At 41.6% G+C, this 23,613-nt stretch overlaps 1 protein-coding gene across 6 annotated transcripts in view; it reads left to right on the top strand.

Annotated features, from left to right (window-relative positions):
- LOC107873489 (tropinone reductase homolog At5g06060) overlaps positions 1–23,613 on the top strand; it is a 42,313-nt gene that overhangs the window by 4,259 nt on the left and 14,441 nt on the right. For 3 of the 6 annotated variants that reach the window (XR_007056967.1, XM_016720351.2, XM_016720349.2), the window contains 3 exons: positions 3,197–3,404; positions 13,594–13,810; positions 13,909–14,015. Coding sequence is in view for 5 of the 6 variants with exons in the window: in XM_016720351.2 (XP_016575837.2) it covers positions 3,197–3,404; positions 13,594–13,810; positions 13,909–14,015 (532 nt within the window). In the remaining variant the exon portion in view is untranslated. Of the gene's footprint in view, positions 1–3,196; positions 3,405–13,593; positions 13,811–13,908; positions 14,016–15,752; positions 19,654–23,613 lie in introns of those variants that run through there. The other 3 variants (XM_047414672.1, XM_016720350.2, XM_047414673.1) reach the window with 2 other exon arrangements.

Here is a 23,613-nt window from a genome sequence, read left to right as displayed (position 1 = left end):
AAGACTAGCAATTCCTCTAATTTTTCAGTTTGATCATCTCCCTGCACTTAAAAGAACTTTCAACAATATTTAAAACATTAGTAAGAATGTCAAAAAAATTATTCACATCATAATGTTTCTTCCCAACTGCTACAAGAGTCAATTGCAACTGATGAGCAAAACAATGTATCCAATATGCCAAGAATTATCTTTCAAAATCAAAGTTTTTTCTCTTTGCATATTACTAGCTCCATCATAACCTTGTCCACTTATTTGAGATCGACTCAAAGAATGATCTAAAAGCAAAGAATAGATCGCTTCTTTCAATGATTTTGCAGATGTGTCTTTAACATAAACAAGACCAAGAAATCCCTCAATAAGCTTACTCTCCTTGTTGACATACCGCAAAACGAGCGTCATATGTTCCTTATGAGAAACATCTTTAGACTCATCAACCAATATCCCAAAGTAATCCCCATTCAAGTCTTCAATTATTGCTTTTATTGTTTCTTTTGCATAAGAACTTACAATATCTTTTTGTATATCGGGAGAAGTCATGGTGCTACTTTTTTGGAGTTTTATCTAATACATCTTTTACCTCTTCCTTCTTATCTGCATGCCACTTTAAGAGATCTAGAAAATGATCTCTTCTTGTAGAAGTAACACATTCATTGTAACCCCGAAAAGGCAACCCTCCTTTCAAAAGATACCTTATCACATCAATCGAAACATTTAAGCGAAGCTAGTGTTCACCTTTAATTTTCTCGGATTGCTTCTCAAGAGAGACTAGAATAGATTGTTTTTGATTCATTAAATCTAGCATTATATCGAAACATTGAAACATCGATTATGAACATTATTCACTCCACTCGCATGTTTTTTAAGCCTCTCTCTTGTTCCAACTTTGAAAATCTTTTGTTGTGAAAGAATCACTCACTTTTTTCCATATCCTCTAAGCTCATTTTTTAACAAGTAACAACATAAGCAATATGTTGCATCTTTTTGAATGTTATATTCCAATCATTGAGAATACGGAGGTAAAAACCATTTATAGGATTAAAGTGACATGGTATTCCTCCAAAATCTTTTATGGAAAATTCAAAATTTTCAGATTTACCTAGTTGACAAGTTTTTTTTGTATATAATATCTTATCACCCGATCACGTACATCTGAAATTGGTTTTCTTTCTGCATGGTTTGTTTTAAGATCTAAATTCGTGCACACTTTGTCCGTATCCGATTTTTTGGGAAGATTGACATGTAATAGAGAGCTCAACAAAGAAGAACTAGAACTTGAAGGAGTTTTAGGTTTGAAAAATTTCTTTATCATATTGACTCAACTTAAAGATCCTAAAAATTATAAAACACAAATTATAAGGTGTCCAGTAACTAATAATATCGGGAAAAGAGGAGAAATTGAGTTTTTAGGTTTTTGAGTTTATGCGGAGAAACTCAAACGTATAAAGTTTTCTTTTAATAATCAGTGTTTTTTCTTTTCCGGGAAGCTGGAAATATGCCTAAAATTAGTGAAAGTTAGAAAGGAAAATAAATTGGGTAAAGGCGTAAAAAATCAAAAAAGAAAAGTATATGTTGTTGGTGGGGTTCGAACCTAGGTAGAAGAGGCCCTTAACAGTGATGCATCTATCATTGGGCCAAGCGGCAGTCTTTGTCTGTGGGTTTGCACTATGTGGGTTTGCACTCTATAATTATATTCAGAATTTAGTAGTATAAGGTCTACGCAAGGCTACTGGTTCGCCCGAACCCCCGAAACGTACTGTAGCTCCGCCCTTGTTAACAATCGCTTTAATGAAGTCAGTACTGATCTACTTCTTGGAATGGCTAGTTTGAGTTCCGAGAATTCTTTTGTGAATTATGATAAAAATAAAATCATGAAACGTGCTACATACTATCCAAATGAGTTCAATGCCTCCAAGTTTGAAGATCTAAGTTTTGATCTTGGCAATTATATTTATTATTGGCAATTATATTTATTATGTGAGAGATGTGGATAATGCTTTCTCAAATTTGAAAGGACTTGGAGATCTCTGATGAAATTGGTTGAAACAAATATGCACAAAACATGGGGACTTGTTTATTTGCTTTTGAAGTTAAGCTTGATATTACCTGTGGTTACTGCAACCGTGGAAAGAGCTTTTTCCTCAATGAAGTATATTAAAAATGATTTGTGAAGTAGGATTGGTGATGATTTTTTGAATGATTGTTTAGTTTGTTATATAGAGGATGAAGTATTTGAAAGTGTATCTAATGATGCGATCATTGATTGTTTTCAATACATGGCAATTCGTATGTTTAAGAAGTTCATTGATTTTTTAATATGTTAAATACTATTACTTGTTAGTTAGTTTGGCAATGATTATACACTAGCTTAAAATTGTTGTCTTGTCTTTAAATTCAGAACCCACATGCTTTCCGCCTCTGGTGGAAGGGAGTATATTGTTTGCCCTTTTTTTTTTTTTTTTTTTTTCAGTATATATCTTTATATCTACTAAGAAAGTTATTGATTTTTACATAATGAGTTCAATTTAAAATGACATACAATGTTGCTAGCCTTATTTTCAGCTTCCTAGCCCATTTAACTTAGCTTTTGGCTGATTTTTAGCTTTATAATCACTTTGGGTGTTTAATGACCGTTTAGATGAGCCAAAAACACTTATAACTCAGTTTGACCAACGTATAAGCTTAATCAAATGCCCTCGTAGGATGTTTCTTTCCTTATTTTCAGCTTCCTAATCCATTTATAATGGATGGTTACACCTTTAATTACTTTACTGTGATTTGTAACATCTTTTTACATTCTCCAGTGTATAAAGAGTTAAAACTCTTTAGATTTTATTATGACTTTTATATTGTAAGAAATGTGACTTAAAGTAGTTTTTTGTATGATTTTGTAAACACTATTCTTTTTTGAGACAGAGGTAATAATATTTGTTTTGATTTTACTGTAAAATATTTGAGGTGGAGATGACTTTTGTGTAGTTTCTAAAAATACATATTTTATTTCAAGAAGTCAAAGATTTCATGTACATTTCACATGATAAAGTTAGATGATTTGATCTGGTACTTTGACTAATCATTGGTTTTGAGACTGAAGAAATAACCAATATAGCCACAAGTCCAGTGTTTTTATGTAGTTTTCTTGAAAATCCAAATATAACTACGCATTTATATTTGACAATGTGAATTGTTGCATAATTAGGTATGCAATTATGGATGAATTATGTGGGCTAGGAGCCACTGTGCATACGTGTGCCCGGAATAAAGATGAGCTTGGGACATGTTTGAGGGGCTGGAAAGATGAGGGCTTTGCAGTGTCTGGTTCTTTGTGTGATGTGTCTTCTCAAGTTGATCGCCAGAGGTTAATGGAGGTTGTTTCGAGTACATTCAATGGGAAGCTCAATATTCTTGTTGGTATCTTTTCTTTTTGATTGTTTATTCTCATAAGTATCTTATTAGCTTAAGCTCTTCTTAGATACTTTATTGTTCAGCGTTATTTGTATGTGGAAGGCTTGGCGCTAAGGGGAAGTTTTCTGTTACAGTCCCCTGTTGTAGATCTAGTTATGGGACACTGTAAGACAAAATCAGAGTTAAAGCAAAGTGAATTAGGAGCCTGGAAAGAGGTTTTCTTTTTTCGACCTATGGTGCTGGTTCGTTAAGAGAGAACCGCGATCTGAGTTAAAGTGCTCAAAGAACTGGATAATTTTCTCGATGTCTTTTTATTGAATTAAACACACTATATACAACAATGATGGATTAACCACCCATCTGAAAACAAGGAAATAACTTACTACTTAAACTGAAATGAGAAAGTGGAGTAATAACCTCCTTACTGCAAACAACTGCTACACATAAATAGGAAAAATCAAAAACTGATAAGCTGTAGTAATCTACTTTCTAATTGCCTTAAATCTTCCATGTGTAAACCGTTGGTAGACTAAAGGGGTGCTAGCATTACTCCCCTCCTCCAAATCATGCTTGTCCTCTAGTGGGAAATGTGGAAAGTGTTGCTGCATAGAAGAAACAGTTTCCCATGATGCCTCAGCTGGAGCAGTATGTTGCCAATTTATCAAGACTTCGGGTATATTATGAAGCACCTGACGTTCAAGCACGGTCAAAGGTTGGGGTGAGGGAACTTCTGGCAAACTTGAAGGAACAGTAGCAACTGCTGGAATTTCTACTCCATGAAAAAGCTTCAAATTAGAGACATGAAAAACTGGATGAAGTTTTGTATCCAGGGGAAATTCCAATTTATAAGCCACAGGCCCAATACACAGCTCCATTTTGTAAGGGCCGTAGAACTTGGGCAATAATTTTTGGTGACAACGAGTAGCCACAGAAAGCTATCTATATGGTTGTAGCTTCAATAGAACTCTATCCCCCACCTGAAATTCAGCATGTCGATGTTTGGAATCAAAAGTAGCCTTCATTCTCTGTTGAGCTTGCAGCAAATTCTGTTTTAAGGACTGAAGAATTTGATCCCGAGAACGTAAAGCCATATCCACTGCATCCAACTCAGAAATTCCAGGAAATAAGGCAAAAGACATGGTGGAGGACGTCCATACACCACTTCAAAGGGTTTCAGGGAAGAATGAAAACTGGTGTTGTATGAATATTCCACCCATGACAACCAGTCCATCCATTTGGTAGGATGTATACTGGTAACACCTCAAGTACATCTATACAGTCCGATAGATAACTTCTGTTTGGCATCAGATTGAGGGTGATATGCGGACCAAAAACACAACTGGGTACCACTCAGGCGGAAGTGTTCTCTCCAAAAAGCACTTGTAAAAGTCACATCACAATAACTAACCATGCTTACTGGTAAGACATGTAATTTGAAAATATTGTCAAAGAAGAGTCTGGCAATACTTACCGCAGAGCATGGATGAGCAGTTGACAAGAAGTGGCAATATTTAGAGAAACGATCTACCACCACCAAGATTACGTTTTTCCCACGTGAAGTAGGCAAGCCTTCGACAAAATCCAATGAAATATCTGACCATATTTGCTCCGGGACTAATAAAGGCTGAAGAAGACCAGCAGGTTGTAAAGTTTCTGTTTTATGTCTCTGGAAAACATCACAAGCACGAACAAAGTTGCGAATATGATGCTTCATACTCGTCCAATGGAAATCCCTTGCAATCTGAAAAGAGATTTTTGGTACCCTATATGTCCCTGGTTATGCAAGGCAGTCATGACTGTCTGAATGGAAGGAGAGTTTGATGCAAAGAATATTCGGTGTTCATACAACAGCAACCCATTCTTGACACTCCATTGATCTGATGCAGTACTATTATGGACAGCGGATATTAACTTCTGGACATCTGGAGAATTTCCATGTTCATTTCTGATATCATCAAAAAGTCTCAATTGAGGCATTGAAATGGCAAGAAGCATGGCTTCATCATTATCTCAATGGGATAAGGCATCGGCTGCCGTGTTGAAACAACCCGCCTTTTATTCAACAGAAAATGTATAACTGAGAATCTTGGCCAACCAATTTTGTTGTGGAGGAGTTAGTGCCTTTTGTTCCAATAAAAACTTCAAACTGTAAGTGATCAGTACGAACTATGAAGTGTTGCCCCCATAGATAAGAGCGCCAATGCCGAATAGCTTTCACTAGACCTATCAATTCTTTTTCTTAAGCGGGCAGCGGCTGGTGTTGTCTTGCCAATACTCTGCTAAAGAATGCAATGGGTTTGTTATTCTGTAATAAAACAGCCCCAATAACCATATCAGACGCGTCACATTCTATAACAAAAGGTTGAGAGAAATCTGGTAGTGCCAAAACGGGTGTAGTTATCATAGCAACCTTGAGTTTTTCGAAATCTTGTGTTGATTGATCTGTCCAGATGAATGAATTCTTGTGGGGCATGGCTGTTAATGGTGCAGCAATAGATCCATAATTTTACGCAAGCTTATGATAAAAAGTTGTAGGTTTTGACCATTCAGTCATGGCTGAAATTTTGACACCAGCGGTGCTGAGGTGGCCCAAATAGCAATTTTAGTTTGGGCAAATGAACACTCAATTGCTTCAGGAAAAGATGATGATCTGAGAGTAACTTGAAGACAAGTCGCAGATGATGCATATGTTCGACCCAGGTGCGACCATACACAAGAATATCATCAAAAAACCCCAAAATAAATTTTCTCAAGTGAAGTTGAAATACCTCATTCATTAATGACAGGAAGGTAGATGGAGCATTGGTTAAGCCAAAGGGCATAACCAAAAACTCAAAATGTCCATGGTGAGTACGAGCATCAGTTTTCTCCACATCCTCATCTTTCATCCAAACTTGATAATAACCTTGGTGTGAGTCTAATTAGGAGAAATATTTAGCCCCAAACGGTTCCTCCAACAATTCTTCAATAGGAAACTTATCTTTGATGGTTTTTGCATTCAACTTGCGATAATCAATGCACATACGCCAGGAACCATCAGATTTAGGAACAAGAAGCACCGGAGAAGAGAATGGAGATTGACTTGGCCGAATTATTCCTTGCTTCAATATCTCTGAAAATTGCCGTTCAATTTCATCTTTTTGATTATGTGGATATCTATATGGTTGAACCACAACAGGTTTTGTCCCTGTTTCAAGAACAATTACGTGGTCACAATCACGTTTAAGAGGGATCCCTACTAGTTCGTGAAAGATGCAAGCAAAATCTTTCAAAATAATCTTCAATTCTTCCCCATTATCTTTGTCGGTCAGCATAACATTGGATTTTTCTTTTTGAGTTGGTTCAGGAAACCTCTCCTAACACCTTGCAACTCCACTTGTTTTCCATTTGTGAAGAATGACATCCACATAACTGTAAGGTCCCATAGTATAGGTCCCAAGGTCTTAAAGTCAATTCACACCTAGAACCGTATGAAAGCCACGTAGATTGAGAACCTATAAATTAATATGGAAAGCATAGTTGCCAAACCACATTGAAACTCCTTTGCATTGTCCTGCACTTCTGACCTGCTCTCCATTTGCCACCACTACCCGTAGCCCTTCTCGCTTCTCAACTTGAAAATTGAATTGTGACACAATTTTAGAATTCATAAAACTATGAGTACTTCGAGAATCAACCAATGACACCACTGGATTTCCTTCCGATTTGCCTTGTAAGCGTATATTTTGTGGAGTTGTGACACCAATGATGGCTTGCAAAGAAATTTCAGGTTGGTCTGTATTAGGATTTGGCTCTTGTTCCAGAGATTCTTCCTCTTCATCTATGGAATCAATCCAAAATAATTTCTTGCACTGATGGGCCGGAGTGAATAACTCGTCACAATTGTAACAGACCCTTAAGCCGGCTTTCATTCATCTCAGATCTAGTCAATTTTCTCACAAATCTGGTGCGCTGTGGAGGTGAGAAATCTGTTGTTTTAGATCTACGGACATCTATGAGTTGCGAACGAAAAGGTTGCCCCGTACGTTGATAAAGTAGGGATAAACTCATTGCCGTAGCCAAATCTGGAGGATTATGCAACTCAACCTCAATTGCTATATTATCGGCAAGACTGCTGATATGAAGTTCAATTTTTTGAGACTGTGTGAGTGTACCAGCCCGCGAAACGAACTGCTCAAACTTTTCTTGGTAATCTGCCACAGACCTAATTTGCCATAACTTAGCCAATTCGCCCAACTTCTGACTTCTGATTGGTGGCTCAAAACAAAGGTTATAATGCTGTTTGAATTCACTCCAAGACGGTTGAGGCATATCTATCTCTAGTTGAAGAAACGAAAGTTGTGCATTCCCCTCCAAATGAAAAGAAACAAGTCCAACTTTGTCTTCCTCTAGAGTTTGTTGGTGTCGAAAGAAGTGTTCACATCCATTCAACCATCCCAAAGAATCCTGTTGGCCATTAAATCGTGGGAAATCCAACTTTTTATAACGAGGAATGATGGAACTTCCTCCTGTTTCTGATCCTGACCCTCCTGCCACTACATTTTTACCCTTCCAACCTCGATTTTGACTGGTGTGTTCAGTGGATTCCTAATCGACCTTCGGATCTTCTAAATCATTTGTAAGTGTGCATCTAAGCGAACATTTATTGCTTCCTGTCTGGCTAAATTGGCTGCATGTTCCTCCTCGAACAGGTTCACCAATTGTGCCAGTTGATTTTGAATTTGATCTCCCATAACTCCCGGCGCTGATACCAAGTTGTTACGGTCCCCTGTTATCGATCTAGTATGGGACGCTGTAAGACAAAATCAGAGTTAAAGCAAAGCGAATTAGGACTCTGGAAAGAGGTTTTCTTTTTTCGACTTATGGTGCTGGTACATTGAGAGAACCTCCATCTCTTGAGTTAAAGTACTCAAAGAACTGGAAAATTTTCTCGATGTCTTTTTATTGAATTCAAACACACTAAATACAACACTGATGGATTAATCCATCTGAAACGAGGAAATAACTTACTAAAACTGAAATGAGAGAGTGGAGGAATAACCTCCTTACTGCAAACAACTGCTACACATAAATAGGAAAAATAAAAAACCGCTAAGCTGTAATAATCTACTTTCTAATTGCCTTAAATCTTCTATGTGTAAACCGTTGGTAGACTAAAAGGGTGCAGCCGAATGGATATGATTGATTCATATAATCGGCCTCAACCAATTGGAACAAATAGATGGTTTATTGATTGATCTTAATTTATTACTGAACTGAGCTTGGTGGGGAGCTGTTGGACTTATGATGGTTTTTAATCTGCCTATTTTACTGTTCGAGCAACATCAAGTTGAAATCTATTGGGATATCGGTTTGCTGTGGCATTTGAGATGAAGTCTAAATGTTGATGGGTTCACTCAAACAACGTCCCACAACTGTTCTTGAATTTGTGAAGCAGTAATGAGAGGGGAATAGATGAAAGGAGGGGAGGAGAAATATGGCTAAACCAATTGGAGAATAGTGAGGAGACCACAGTTTTATAAGACAATTGAGGGTTAGGCAATGGAGAATAAATTGGAGTAAAGGTTGCCAAGGATCTTGAAAGAAGAGAAAAAATGTATCTTCAAAGATTGATAAACAAAATTCTGCCTCCCAATTTCTTATGTCTATCTGTTGTCCTTTGTTAACAACCTAACATCACCGTCAACAATTTTGTAAATTTGTAAGAAATTTCAGTGAAGGCTGCTTTATTTCTTTTGATCATTCTTACTCTTTCTGCTTTTTTCTTTTGCCTTTTAACGTCCACTTCAAACGGTCTCTGACTGGTTCGGCTGACGCCGGCGCCGGCGTAGAAGTGCCTGGTCTGGTTATTGATAGATATTGTTGTGTAGTTTTGTGCGGGCTTGCTATTGTTGTCCTACGGTTTTCCTACTGTTTCTTTGTTCTGTTGGTGGAGTTTTGTTTGTTTTTATTTTATCATGTATTTTCGGTGTTGATTAATCTGCTTGTTAATTTAGTGCCTACTATTTGTTGTTTGTGTATTTTAGTGGTATTCTGTGCTTTGCGGGTGCCTTTACTGTTGTGTTGTTGTGTATCTTTATCTTGTTGTCCGGTATTGAGTAGTGGCTTTGGGGGATAAATGGTGGAATAGGGTCATGTCCTGTGGGGTTGGGGTCAGGTGGAGAGGCGGAGGTATTAGGTGAGGGGTTTCGAGAGATGATAGGTTGAGAGTAGGGTCGTGGAACATAGGGACCCTTCAGGGTAAGTCGATAGAGCTGGTTAAGATCCTTAGGAAGAGAAGGATCAATATTGCGTGTGTCTAGGAGACTAAGTGGGTAGGTTCTAAAGCTAGGGATGTGGATGGGTACAAGTTGTGGTATTCGGGTAATGAGAGGCGTAGGAATGGTGTAGGTATATTAATGGATGAAGAGCTTAGGGAGCAGGTAGTGGAGGCTAATAGGGTTAGCGATAGGGTGATGACTATTAAGTTAGTCATTGGGGGGCTTATGGTGAACATCTGTTGTGCTTATGCGCCACAGGTGGGCCTGGACGAAGAGGAGAAGAGGAGATTTTGGGAGGTTTTGGACGAGGTGGTTAGTAGCGTGCCTAGCTCAGAGAAGATTTTCATAGGATGGGACTTCAATGGGCACATCGGGGCTTTACCGGTAGGATATGGGTAGGTACTTGGAGGCTTTGGCTTTGAGGATAGGAATGATGTAGGAGCCGCTCTTTTGGATTTTGCGAGGGCCTTTGAGTTGGTGGTAGTGAACTCCTGTTTTCCGAAGGAGGAGCATCTGGTTACTTTTCGTAGTAAGTTAGCCAAGACGCAGATTGACTTTTTGCTGCTTAGGAAGGGGGATAGAGCTTTGTGTAAGGATTGTAAGGTATTTTCGAGTGAGAACCTTTCGACCCAGCATAAACTTCTGGTGATGGACTTGATTATTAAGAAGGGAAAAAAGAGAAGGGGTAGGGAGGGTCGACCTAGAGTCAGGTGGGGTGACCTGAGCCCGACTACTGCTTTGGAGATATGGGCGAGGTTGGAGGGGATGGGGGCTTGGGAATGTAGGGTGGACGTGGATAGTATGTGGGATACGGCTGCGAGTTGCATCAAGGAGATAGCTAGAGAGGTTTTGGGTGCCTCGAGGGGTTGGTCTGGCCGGCATTGGGGGGATTGGTGGTGAAATGAAGAAGTTAAGAAGAAGGTGGAGTCGAAGAAGATGGCTTACGTAAAGTTGGTTCAGGGTAAGGATGAAGAGGAAAGACGGATGAGCAGGGAGGAGTACAAGTTAGCTAGGAAGGAGGCTAAGTTAGCGGTAATTACTGCTAAGACGACAACGTTTGAGAGATTGTATGAGGGACTAAAGGAGAAGGGCGGGGAGAAAAGGCTGTATAGGCTTGCCAAAGCTAGGGAGTGTAAGGGTCAGGATCTGGACCAGGTTAAGTTCATTAAGAGGGAGGATGGCAGAGTTTTGGTAGATGACGTTCTTATTAAGAAAAGATGGCAGTCGTATTTTCATAGGCTCCTGGATGATGAGGGGACAGAGGCATTGTACTAGGGGAGTTGGAGCACACTGAAGAATATATAGATTTCGGCTATTATCGGCGTTTTAAGGTGGAGGAGGTCTGTGAGGCTATTCGCAAGACGCAAAGAGACAGGGCGACGCGGCCTGATGAGATTCCGGTGGATTTTTGGAAGTTTGCAAGCGGGACGGGGTTGAGGTGGTTGACCGACTTATTCAACAACATTTTTAAGTCCGCTAAAATGCCCGAGGCGTGGAGATGGAACACGATGATTCCTCTTTATAAGAACAAGGGTGATATTCAGAGTCGCAACTACTACTGAGGTATTAAGTTGTTAAGTCACATGATGCAGATTTGGGAGAGGGTGGTGGAGCGGAGGTTGAGGAAGATAGTGTCGATTTCGGAGAATCAGTTTGGTTTTATGCCTGGTCGCTCGACGACTGAGGCAATTCACCTAGTGCAGAGGCTGGTTGAGCAGTCTATAGAGAGGAAGAGGTATTGACTTGGAAAAGGCGTATGACAAAGTCCCTAGGGAGGTTTTTTGGAGATTGTTGGAGGTGAGGGGGGGTCCCTGTGACGTACATTTATTCGATTAGGGACATGTACAAGGGGGCAAAGACTCAGGTAAGGACTGTGGGAGGGGATTCTGAGCATTTTTCGGTACTTACTGGGTTGCACCAGGGTTCGACCCTGAGTTCGTTTTTATTCGTTGTGGTAATGGATGTGTTGACACGGAGTATTCAAGGTGAGGTGCCATGGTGTATGCTTTTTGCGGATGATGTAGTCTTGATTGATGAGTCACGTCGAGGTGTTAACGATAAGTTAGAGGTTTGGAGACAAACCCTAGAAACTAAAGGTTTCAAGTTGAGTAGGACAAAAACGGAGTACTTGGAGTGTAAGTTTAGTGACAGGAGGCAAGAAGACGAGGTGGTAGTGAAGTTGGAGTCTCAGGTGGTTTGTAAGAGGGATAGTTTTAAGTACCTTGGGTCTATGATTTAGGGGAATGGAGAGATTGACGAGGATGCCTCTCATCGTATTGGGGCGGGTTGGTTGAAATGGCGGCTCGCCTCGGGAATTTTTTGCGATAAGAAGGTGCCTCCCAAGCTTAAAGGCAAATTCTACAGAGTTGTAGTCCGGCCGGCTATGTTGTATGGCGCGGAGTGTTGGCCTGTTAAGAATTCTCACGTCCAGAAGTTGAAGGTGGCAGAAATAAGGATGTTGCATTGGATATGTGGTATCACGAGGGCTTACAGGGTTAGGAATGAGACTATTTGGGACAAGGTGGGAGTGGCATCGGTGGAGGATAAGATTCAGGAAGTGAGGCTGAGATGGTTTGGGAATGTGATGAGAAGGGGCATGGATGCTTCAGTTCGTAGGTGTGAGAGGTTGGCCTTGGATGGTTTCAAGCGGGGTAGGGGTAGACCGAAGAAATACTGGAGAGAAGTGATTAGACATGACATGGAGCAATTACGGCTCACTGAGGACATAACCCTCGATAGGAAGGTTTGGAGGAAGAGTATTAGGGTAGAGGGCTAAGGGGTGTGGTCAAGTCATAGGCGGGAGTTAGGTGAGTTTCGTGTCGCTTGGTTGGTAGTGCTAGGGTTGGGGGAGGGTGGTGCCTTTTGTTGGTTAATGTACTTTTTTGGGGTTGTTGTACCGTTGTTATTTAATCATGTTGTATGCTTGCGATGTTTGACTAAGGTCATGGTCCTTTTTCTTGAGCCGGGGGTCTATCGGAAACAGCCTCTCTACTTCTTCGGATGTAGTGGTATGGACTGCGTACATTATACCCTCCCCAAAACCCCACTATATGGGAATATACTGGATTTGTTGTTGTTGTTGTTGTTGTAAGAAATTTCAGTGAGTAGGGCCGCAATCTTCCACAAAATGGTTCTGGCTCATAGGATGTTTCTGGAAAGTTTTTTATCTGTTTGACCAAATTAAGAAGCTCTGGTTGTTGTTATTCTGAAGGGGAGCCTTGGAGTAACTGGTAAAGTTGCTGCCATTTGACCAGGAGGTCATGGGTTCAAGCCTTGGAAACAGCCTCTGGCAGAAATGTAAGGTACGGCTGCGTACGATACATCCTTGTGGTGGGACCCTTCCCCGGACACCGCGCATAGCGGTAGCTTTAGTGCACCGGGCTGCCCTTTTTGGTTGTTGTTATTCTCTGTGCTCCTTTTGGCCGCTCCTAAATCATTTTTCCTAATTACTGCTTTCTGTTTTAGCTTATATATGGCTACTCTTTTATAACCGAGAAATCTGTGAGGGCTTGGGGCACGGTTTGAAATTTGTATAATTGGCCTGCCCCAGATTATAAATGACTTTGCCGGTGCATATAGAACTCATATACCAACATTAAATTGCTAATTGGGTTATTCTGCAAGAGATGCAGCTGAATTATTTGTTAGTATTGAAGCGTGAGAAAAATTGGCAAACAAGCATTTGCCTAGCTGCATATAGGTAACAACTAAACGGGTAGGAGATTTTGTGGTATTGTGATCATCATTGGTTAGATTGCGGCATATATCTTTTTGCTCCTTAATTTATACACGTGTGATTTTACTAGTCATTCATAACGTTGACCTGGCATCTCAGTTAATACAAATATCTTTGAACATATGATACATCTAGCTTTATTGACCATGTTGCATGCGCTAATGAACTAATTGGCTTTCTTTCATTGCTCAGTAGATAAACAACGTGGGGACCAATATTCGCAAAGCTATGGTGGATTTTACAGCCGAAGAGTTTTCCACCCTCATGGCAACAAATTTTGAATCTGGTTTTCATCTGTGTCAGCTGGCCTATCCCCTTCTGAAAGCATCTGGGGCTGGAAGTGTTGTGTTCACTTCTTCTGTCTCAGGTTTTGTCTCATTGAAATCTATGTCTGTACATGGAGCAACAAAAGGTAATATCTCTCCATTTTAAAGACTTCAAGGTTGATATGGAGTGTCGTGATGAAATATTAAAATTTCATCATCTTTTTCGATTGAATGTTGTCCACAGGAGCAATTAATCAACTTACAAAATATTTGGCATGTGAGTGGGCTAAAGACAACATCAGGTGTAATGCTGTTGCACCTTGGTACATAAAAACATCCATGGTGGAGCAAGTAATTCCACAATTTCTTCTTTTTTCAGTAATCCAATTATAAATGTCGTTATCATTGATGAACTGTGTTCCATTAGATATTCGCTGAGGTTTTCTTTGGTCTACAATATATGCATCCTAATCTGTCTAGGATACCAGTATCATGTATTTGAATTTCACATCTTTACACTTAGCAACATTAAATTGTTACATGTTTTTTTTCAATTTTTAAGGAGGTTAGTATGCAAGAGTATTTATATGCTTCTAAATGCCAATCTTTATGCTTTTTCATGCTAAACCCTGACAAATAACTGTGGAGAAAAGGAAACAAAACTGAGTACCGAAAGAGTGCGTTCTTTTTTTTTTTTTTCAAAAAAAAATCAGGTTAGCTTAACAAAGGGAGTGGGTTCTTGGGGGTGGAGAAATGGTCAACTAAGGTTCTGTGTTACGTCCAAACGCTCATGCAGTGCGTGGTCGTACAAGCAATATGATAGCTCTTTCAAGACGGATATCGAACCCACAAGGACTTGTGATTTAGCGATCTGTCTAATTAATTTGTACTGTGATTTCAAGCAAGTGTATAAGTAATCAAATAAGTTGTTTGATTTTGTAGTTCTAGAACTAATAATAGAATAACAAGTTGATTAAAGATGTTGTAATCAATATTTAGGAACTATTCCAGGGTTAAGGCATTTCTTGCAATCATATATAACATGTCTTTTTCATAGGTTAAGTAGTCTATCTGGTTGTTGATTTACGGAGTTGATATTATGTTTATCTTCCGATCCTCGAATCATCTACCTAAATTGACTTCACAATTACATCGTTGAGCGAAAATGTGATGACTCAATTTAGATGCATGAAGATATCCTCCTTGAATGAGGCGTTCTAGGTATATTCCTATCCTAGACGCAAATCTACCCTTTCTTTTATTAAAGAAGAGATCTCGCTCCCTAAACTCTTTGTTTTATCTTGATGATTCTCCTTCCGGATTCACACAAAGATCATAAATATATTTTCAATTTCGAAAAAAAAAACGATTGTAAATATATTTCAATTCTGGCGAAACACCAAAATAGTAAGAGCAAGAGCATAGGAACAACCAATATGATAGATCTACCAAATCAAAATTATGCTACACAATTATATGCTTAGCCTCAATCCCAGAACAAGGGTTTTTGCCACTCATACTAACAAAAACACAAGAATTCAGTGTTTTCATCTAAAGAAGAGACTAAGAAATTCAAAGAGAAAAGAAACTTAATGGTGAAACTTTGTTCTCTGCTTTGTGCCTCAATAAAAAAAGACCAACCGTTGCAAAAACGTGGAGGAAGGGTTTATATTGTAGTGGGAAAATACCCGTCATCCTATTGGGTTTCGGATTACAAAAATAAGACAAAATCCGGGTCGGGGTAGGCCTTGGCACGGCGTGCCAGTGGTAGTGCCGGCTGCCCAAAATTGTTCTTCTTTGGCGTGGCATGTGATACACAAAAATGAGGCATGTCACATTATCAGTTACTGCTGTACATGTCACCAAGTTAGTTAGTCCAGATCAGCAGTTAGTTACCTGAGTTAGTGGGTATCTCATTCAGTTAGTGTCTAGAAGGTTCTCAAGTCAATATATAGAGAATTGTACACAAATGACCAAGCATTATGATTAATATTCTCAATTGTTAATTCAATTTCTATTTCATCTTCTTTTTATCTTCCATTAATGAGCTGATCTACTTGAGTAATCTCGGTAATTACGCCTGTGCAGTTACTGAATTTCGGAATCCATCAGGGTTTCCCTGATTTCAGCTATCTGTGGTATCAGAGCCATTGATTCTCGGCAACAATGGCGAAGGAAGGTCGTGCAAATGGTGATTCGGGGAGTGATTCAACAGTGGATGGAGGTGATTTAAAGGAATTGATGTAGAAATTGGAATTCTCAACTCTGAAGTGGCTAATTTGAAGCAATTGGATTGAATAGTTACGGAATTGAAGGAGCAAATGGTGACGAATCGCAGGGGTAGTTCACCTGTTGAGGTCGGACTCGGAACTTCGAGGGAAAGACAACCATGGGAGGAGGAATTTAGGGATTCCAATCCAATGGGATTTCAGAAACAGGGCATCTCCAGATATTCTAAACTGGATTTCCCAAAGTTTTCAGGGGATGATGTGAAGTCATGGTTGTTTAAGGTTGAACAACAACTTTTCAGTTTTGATGAAGTTCCAATGGAGAAAAGAATTGGTTTAACTACCGTGCACCTGGACGGTGAAGTAATACAATGGCATCAGTCTTTTTGAGGTACAGGCAATACACTTCCCCTCGTACTTGGAATGAATACGTAGTAGCACTGGTGGAAAGATTTGGGTTGGATTTTGATGATCCAATGGAGGAAATTAAAGAAATTAAGCAAACGGGATCTGTAAGAGAGTACCATGCTTTGTTTGAAAGTATGTTAACCAGAGTCAAGTTGTCCCAAGAAAATGCAATCAGCTGCTTCCTTGGAGGGCTTAAGAAAGAGGTAAACATGTTGTAAAATTGACTCATCCCACTTCTTTACCCCAATTGTGTAGATCTGCTAGGATGCAAGAAGCATACATGAGGCTCAAGCTAAACTGTACGAGCATACAACAACTAGTTTTAGCTCATCCTATAGGAAGTTCAATGATCAGAGGTGTCAATCTAAGACATTCTTGAGAATCATGGTTCTGAAAGAACTGAGGGAAAGGCTGAGTTTAGATGAGATCAATGAGAAGAGATCTAAAGGCTTATGTTATTTTTGCAATGAAAAATATGTCCCAGGTCATAAGTGCAAAAACTTCAAACAATTATATCTTCTTGAGGTTAAAGAAGTAGAAGATGGGCAAGACTATGCAGAAGATGAGAATCATAAAGAGAAAGATGACGCAATACTTCCACAGATGGAGCAAATGGAGATTTCCATTCATGCACTTAATGGTTCTTTAGGCTTTAGAACATTGAGGGTAACCGGATATCATGCAAAAAGGCCCTTACATATTTTAGTGGATACTGGGAGTTCTCACAACTTCATTGATCCTGAAGTTGTGAAGCTGTTAGGCTGTACCATCAAGACAACTGCACCACAAATGGTAGCAACAACTAATGGAAATGGAATGAAGGTGGACAAGGTTTGTCAGATCTCGTGGTTGTAACAAGGGGCACTGCTGAGTTTTTGTTATTACCCTTGGGGTCTTGTGGTGTAGAATTGGGGGTTCAATGGCTTCTAACACTAGGGGGCATCAAGATGAATTTCAGAAAATTGATAATGGAGTTCATGTACAAAGGCAAAAAGCATGTTCTGAGGGGATCAGGCAAGCAGTTGGAAGCTTTAAGTGGTGGATCACAACTCTTCATGATTCAGGTGATACCAGCAATGTGTTATACGTTAAAATGTGCTACAGTAAATCCAAAGAAAATGTCACAGAACAACCTAAGCTAATAGAGTTATTACTTTAAGAAGTTGTTTGATGAACCTACTACACTACCACCTCTTAGGGGTGTATTTGACCACATAATTGTCTTACACTCTGCTACTGAACCTGTGAATAAAAGGTTTTATAGATATCCATCTGTCAAGAAAGATATAATTGAGGGGTTAGTACAACAGATGCTAGATCAGGTGATAGTGCAACCTAGTTGCAGTCCCTTTGCTTCTTCTGTGGTCTTAGTTAGACTACAACACTATGAAAAACAAATTTCGATGAGCTAGGAGGTTCCAAAATATTTTCCAAGATTGATCTAAGATGTGGATATCATCAACTAAGAATGACACTTGAAGATGTTCCAAAGACTACATTTAGGACTCACTCTAGGCATTTTGAATACTTAGTGATGCCATTTGGATTGTCCAATGCACCAACAACCTTTCAAGGACTTATGAATACAGTGTTTAAAACTTTTCTCAGGAAATTTGTGTTAGTATTCTTTGATGACATCCTGATATATAACAAGAGTTTTGATGATCACATAGCCCACTTAAGAGCTGTTTTTCTTACAATGTAGCAACATCAGTTGTTTGCTAAACAGTCTAAGTGTTTCTTTGGTGTTAAAAGATTGAATACTTAGGCTATTTTATCTCAGAAGAGGGGAGGGGGTATCTACTGATCCTTTAAAGGTTGCAACAGTTAGAAACTGGCTTTACCTACTAATCTCAAGCAACTAAGGGGTTTCCTTGGTTAAGCAGGATATTACAGGACATTTGTTCAAGGTTTTGGTATTATTAGCAGACCATTAAATGATCTATTAAAGAAAGATTACTTCAAGTGGTCATTAGAAGCTACTTCAGCTATGTAACAACTCAAGGATGCACTCACTCATGCCCCTATTTTAGCTTTACCGAATGCAGGCAAGACCTTTGTTGTGGAGGCTGATGCTAGTGGATCTGGAATTGTTGTGTTGATGCAACAAGGTCACCCCATAGCCTTTATCAGTAGGTCTCTTTCCCCTAGGCATGCTGCAATGTTTGTCTATGATAGAAACTCTTAGCCATTGTTTATGCAGTAATCAAATGGTCTCAGTATTTGTTACAGATTAGAAAGCTCTAAAGTATTTTATAGAGCAGACATTACACACAAACTCGCAGTGGTTGACTAAGCTGATGCCTTTTGATTACAGTATTGAATATAAGAAGGGGGTTGACAATAAAGCAGCTGATGCATTATCAAGAGTCACTGGTGCTGAATTGTTGACACTGGTTATTACTAATACCAATTCTAACTTGTTGCAAGCTATTACTCAATGTTGGGGCTACTGATACTAAGGTGTAGGCTATTATCTCTAAATTGCAGGCTGATCTTACTACTAAGACTCAGTTCTCTTGGAATCACAACCAACTTGGAGGAAAGGGTAAGTTGGTGGTAGGAAATGTTCCTCAATTGAGGAAAAATATCATAACTTTGTGGCATTCTACTGTCAGTGGGGGTCATTCAAGTGTAGAGGCTACCTTGAAGAGATTGCTTACACTATTCTATTGGAAGGGTATCAAAATGATGTCAAGAAGTTTGTGTTGACATGTGATGTTTGTCAAAGGAGTAAAGCTGATCTTGCAGCTTCACTTGATTTATTACAACCTTCACCTATTCTTGAGGTAGTATGGTCTCAACTCAGCATGGATTTCATTGATGGACTTCCTAAATCAAATGGTTATGCGGTTATTCTGGTAGTAGTTGATAGACTAAGCAAGTATGCCCACTTTATTCCTCTTAAACACCCATACACTTAAACACCCATACACTGCTCAATCTGTGGCTAAACCTTTCCTTAAGGAGGTAATAAAATTGCATGGTTTTCCTGACAACATAACTAGTGACAAAGATGATTTCGTAGTACATTTTGGCAGGAACTCTTTTCTTTACAAGGAGCTCAACTTAACACTTCCTCAGCTTACCATCCTCAATCTGATGGACAAACTGAGGTAGTAAACAGGTGTTTGGAAACATATTTGAGGTGTTTTTGTGTTGTTGATGCAACTAATTGGGCTGAATATTTGCCCATGGCTGGGTATTTGTATAATACCTCTCATCATAGCTCTATTCAGACCACACCCTATGAAGCACTATATGGAAGGCCTCCACCTCTTCAACAACAACAACAAACCCAGTGTATTCCCACCTAGTGGGGTCTGGGGGGGTAAGATGTACGCAGTCCATACCTCTACCTCTGAAGAAGTAGAAAGGCTGTTTCCGATAGACCCCCGGCTCAAGGCACGAGATACCACACAAACACATAGTAAAGCACAGAAGCAGATTACATAACATAAATACGGCACCCATAAGTAATATAAAACAGAGGAGAGCAGAGGAAAGCACACAGATTCGTAATGAAACATGGAACACGGAACACGAAATCATAACAGGAATAAAACCCCCACCAAGTAATACCCTACACTAGCGACCCAAACTGGCCCTAGTCCTCTGCCGTAATTCGCGTCCTCCAGACCTTCCTATCTAGGGTCATGTCCTCGGTGAGCTGTAACTGTTCCATGTCCTGCCTAATCACCTCAACCCAGTACTTCTTCGGCCTACCCCTACCCCGCCTAAAAACCATCCAACGCTAGCCTCTCACACCTACGGACCGGGGCATCCATGCCCCTCCTCTTCACGTGTCCGAACCATCTCAATCGTGCTTCCCGCATCTTGCACTCCACTGAAGTCACACCAATCTTCTCCCGGATAGTCTCATTCCGAACTCTATCCCCTCTAGTCAGCCCACACATCCAGCGCAACATCCGCATTTCTGCCACCTTCATTTTTTGGATGTGGGAGTTCTTAACTGGCCAACACTCCGCTCCATACAACAAGGCCGGACGGACTACCACCCTGTAGAATTTGCCTTTAAGCTTGGGCGGCACCTTCTTATCACACAGCACCCCCGACGCGAGCTTCCACTTCATCCATCCCGCCCCAATATGGTGCGAAACATCCTCGTCAATCTCACCGTTACTCTGGATCATGGACCCAAGATACTTGAAATTATTCCTCTTACATACCTCCTGTGCTTCCAGCTTCACTACTACCTCATTCTCCCGCCTCACGTCATTAAACTTGCATTCCACATACTCTGTCTTGCTTCTGCTCACCCTGAACCCTTTAGACTCAAGAGTTTGCCTCCACACCTCTAATTTGTCATTCACACCCCCTCGAGTCTCATCTATCAGAACTACATCGTCTGCAAAAAGCATACACCACGGCACCTCCCCTTGAATACGCCGCGTCAACACATCCATCACCAACGCAAACAAAAAGGGACTAAGAGTAGATCCCTGATGCAATCCTGCCAGGACAGTGAAATGCTCTGAGTCTCCTCCCGCCGTCCTCACCTGGGTTTTCGCTCTATCATACATATCCTTAATTGCTCTGATATATGCCAGCGATACTCCACTCACCTCCAAGCATCTCCAAAGCACCTCCCTGGGGACTTTGTCGTAAGCTTTCTCCAGGTCGATAAACACCATGTGCAGATCTTTCTTCCTTTCCCTATACCGTTCCACCAACCTCTGTACCAGGTGGATTGCCTCCGTCGTCGAGCGGCCGGGCATAAATCCGAACTGGTTTTCCGAAATAGACACTATCCGTCTCAGCCTCACCTCGACCACTCTCTCCCAGATCTTCATAGAGTGACTCAATAACTTAATCCCCCTATAGTTATTGCAACTTTGAATGTCCCCCTTATTCTTATAGAGAGGGATCATGGTACTCCACCTCCAAGTCTCGGGCATCTTTGCCGTCCTGAAGATTTCATTAAACAATCCAGTCAACCACCTTACACCAGCCTCTCCAACGAACTTCCAAAACTCCACCGGTATCTCATCCGGCCCCGTCGCCCTACCCCTTCGCATCCTGCGGACAGCCTGTCTAACCTCTTCTACCTTAAAACGTCTACAATAGCTAAAATCCCGACACTCCTCTGAGTGCTCCAGTTCCCCTAACACAATAGCTCTATCCCCTTCGTCATTCAAGAGCCTATGAAAGTACGACTGCCATCTCTTCTTAATGTGGCCGTCCTCCACCAACACTCTACCGTCCTCCCCCTTAATGCACCTCACCTGATCGAGGTCACGACCCTTCCTCTCCCTAGCCTTAGCGAGTCTAAACAACTTTTTCTCCCCTCTTTTCCCCTGTAACCCTGCATACAAGCTCTCAAAAGCGGCCGTCTTAGCTGCCGTGACTGCTGACTTAGCCTCCTTCCTCGCTAGCTTGTACTCTTTCCTGTTTACCCGCTTCTCCTCTTCGTCCTTACTTTCCACCAACTTAGCATACGCCTCTTTCTTGGTCCCCACTTTCTTCTCCACCTCTTCATTCCACCACCAATCCCCCCGATGGTGCCCGGCCCGGCCCCTAGAAACACCCAACACCTCACTTGCATTCTCCCTGATGCACCTTGCCGCCCTGTCCCACGTACTATCCACGTCCCACCTACACTCCCACACCCCTATTCCCGCCAACCTCTCCCCTATCTCCCACGCATTCACTGGCGTCAGGCCGCCCCACTTAATTCTAGGTCTACACTCCTTACTCCTCCTCTTTCTATTCTTCTTTATACCCAAATCCATAACCAAGAGCCTATGCTGGGTCGAAAGATTCTCACTCGGGATGACTTTACAGTCCTTACACAACGCCCTATCCCCTTTCCTAAGCAACAAAAAGTCAATCTGGGTCCTGGCTATCGCGCTTCGAAAGGTGATCAGGTGCTTGTCCTTCTTCGGGAAGCCCGAGTTCCCCACCACCAGCCCAAAGGCCCTTGCAAACTCCAATAGGGTCGCCCCCTCTTCATTTCTCTCCCCAAAACCAAAACCACCATGCACATCACCAAAGCCTCCCGGTAACGCCCCGATGTGCCCGTTGAAATCCCCTGCTATAACAATCTTCTCCGAACTAGGCACGCCTCTCACCATCTCCTCCAAAGCCTCCCAAAACCGCATCTTCTCCTCCCCCTCCGATCCCACTTGCGGCGCATAAGCACTACACACGTTCAGGGTAAACCCCCGAATGACCAACTTAATTGTCATCAACCTATCGTTGATCCTCTTCACCTCCACTACCTGACCTCTAAGCTCTTCATCTACTAAGATACCAACTCCATTCCTACGCCTCTCGCTCCCAGAGTACCACAGCTTGTAACCATCCACATCCCTAGCCTTAGACCCTACTCACTTGGTCTCTTGGACACACGCAATGTTGATCCTCCTCTTCCTAAGAATCTTCACAAGCTCTATGGACTTACCCTGAAGGGTCCCTATATTCCAAGACCCAACTCTCAGCCTACCGTCACTATCCACACGCCCTCCACTACTCCCCCCGCGGCCAAACCTTGGCCTCCCTCCCACTCCCGCCCTCTCCTCATTCCCCGCCCCTACCACGGCCCCACGCCCCAATCCCCTCGGACATGACCCTATCCACCCATTACCGCCCACAGCCACAACTACACGAAAGTATAAGAAAATATAAAGATATACACGGTGGTAGTATCAAAGCAGCAGCAAGGAAATACAAGGCTCACACAAATTCAAAGAAATACTCCCGAAACAAAACTATACTCAATTAGGGGGCAAACCCCACTGGACTCAACACCCACAGCCCCAAATACAGATTCCCAGCCGACAACCCAATCCAAAGCAGTGCAAGAAACGACCACAGCAACAACAGACAACAGACAATATCCACAAATCCCACGCAAGTCAAGGTACAGGGGCTACTACTAGCATAATACGAAGAATGAAATATGAAATAATGAAATAACAAAGGTTAGAAGTCACCGGATTACGCTTGTAGACCAAGCCGGAAACCAATCCCAGTGTTGACCGGCTTCCGGGGGATTCCGGTGCTGAGATGGAGCTGCGGCTGCTGGAGACGGAGCGGCGGCTGAAGACCGAGCTTCGGCTGTTGGAGACCGAGTTGGTGGCTGGAGACCGGGCGGCGGCTGGCTGGAGGCCGAGGTGGGGGGGAGGGCTGGTGTACCCCGCCGGGGGGGGGGGGGATGGACGGAAAAGGGCGCGGGGGGGGGGGGGGGCGGGGGGGGACGGGGGGGCGGGGGGCGGCGCTTGGGACCGGCGGTCGGGGGTCGGGGCTGGGGACCGGAGGTCGGGGCCGACGCCGAAGGTCAGCGACGGCAA

This window comes from Capsicum annuum, chromosome 6 (genome assembly GCF_002878395.1).
Source record: "Capsicum annuum cultivar UCD-10X-F1 chromosome 6, UCD10Xv1.1, whole genome shotgun sequence".
NCBI classification, from domain to species: domain Eukaryota; kingdom Viridiplantae; phylum Streptophyta; class Magnoliopsida; order Solanales; family Solanaceae; genus Capsicum; species Capsicum annuum.
This window is presented reverse-complemented; position numbering and strand designations above follow the sequence as displayed.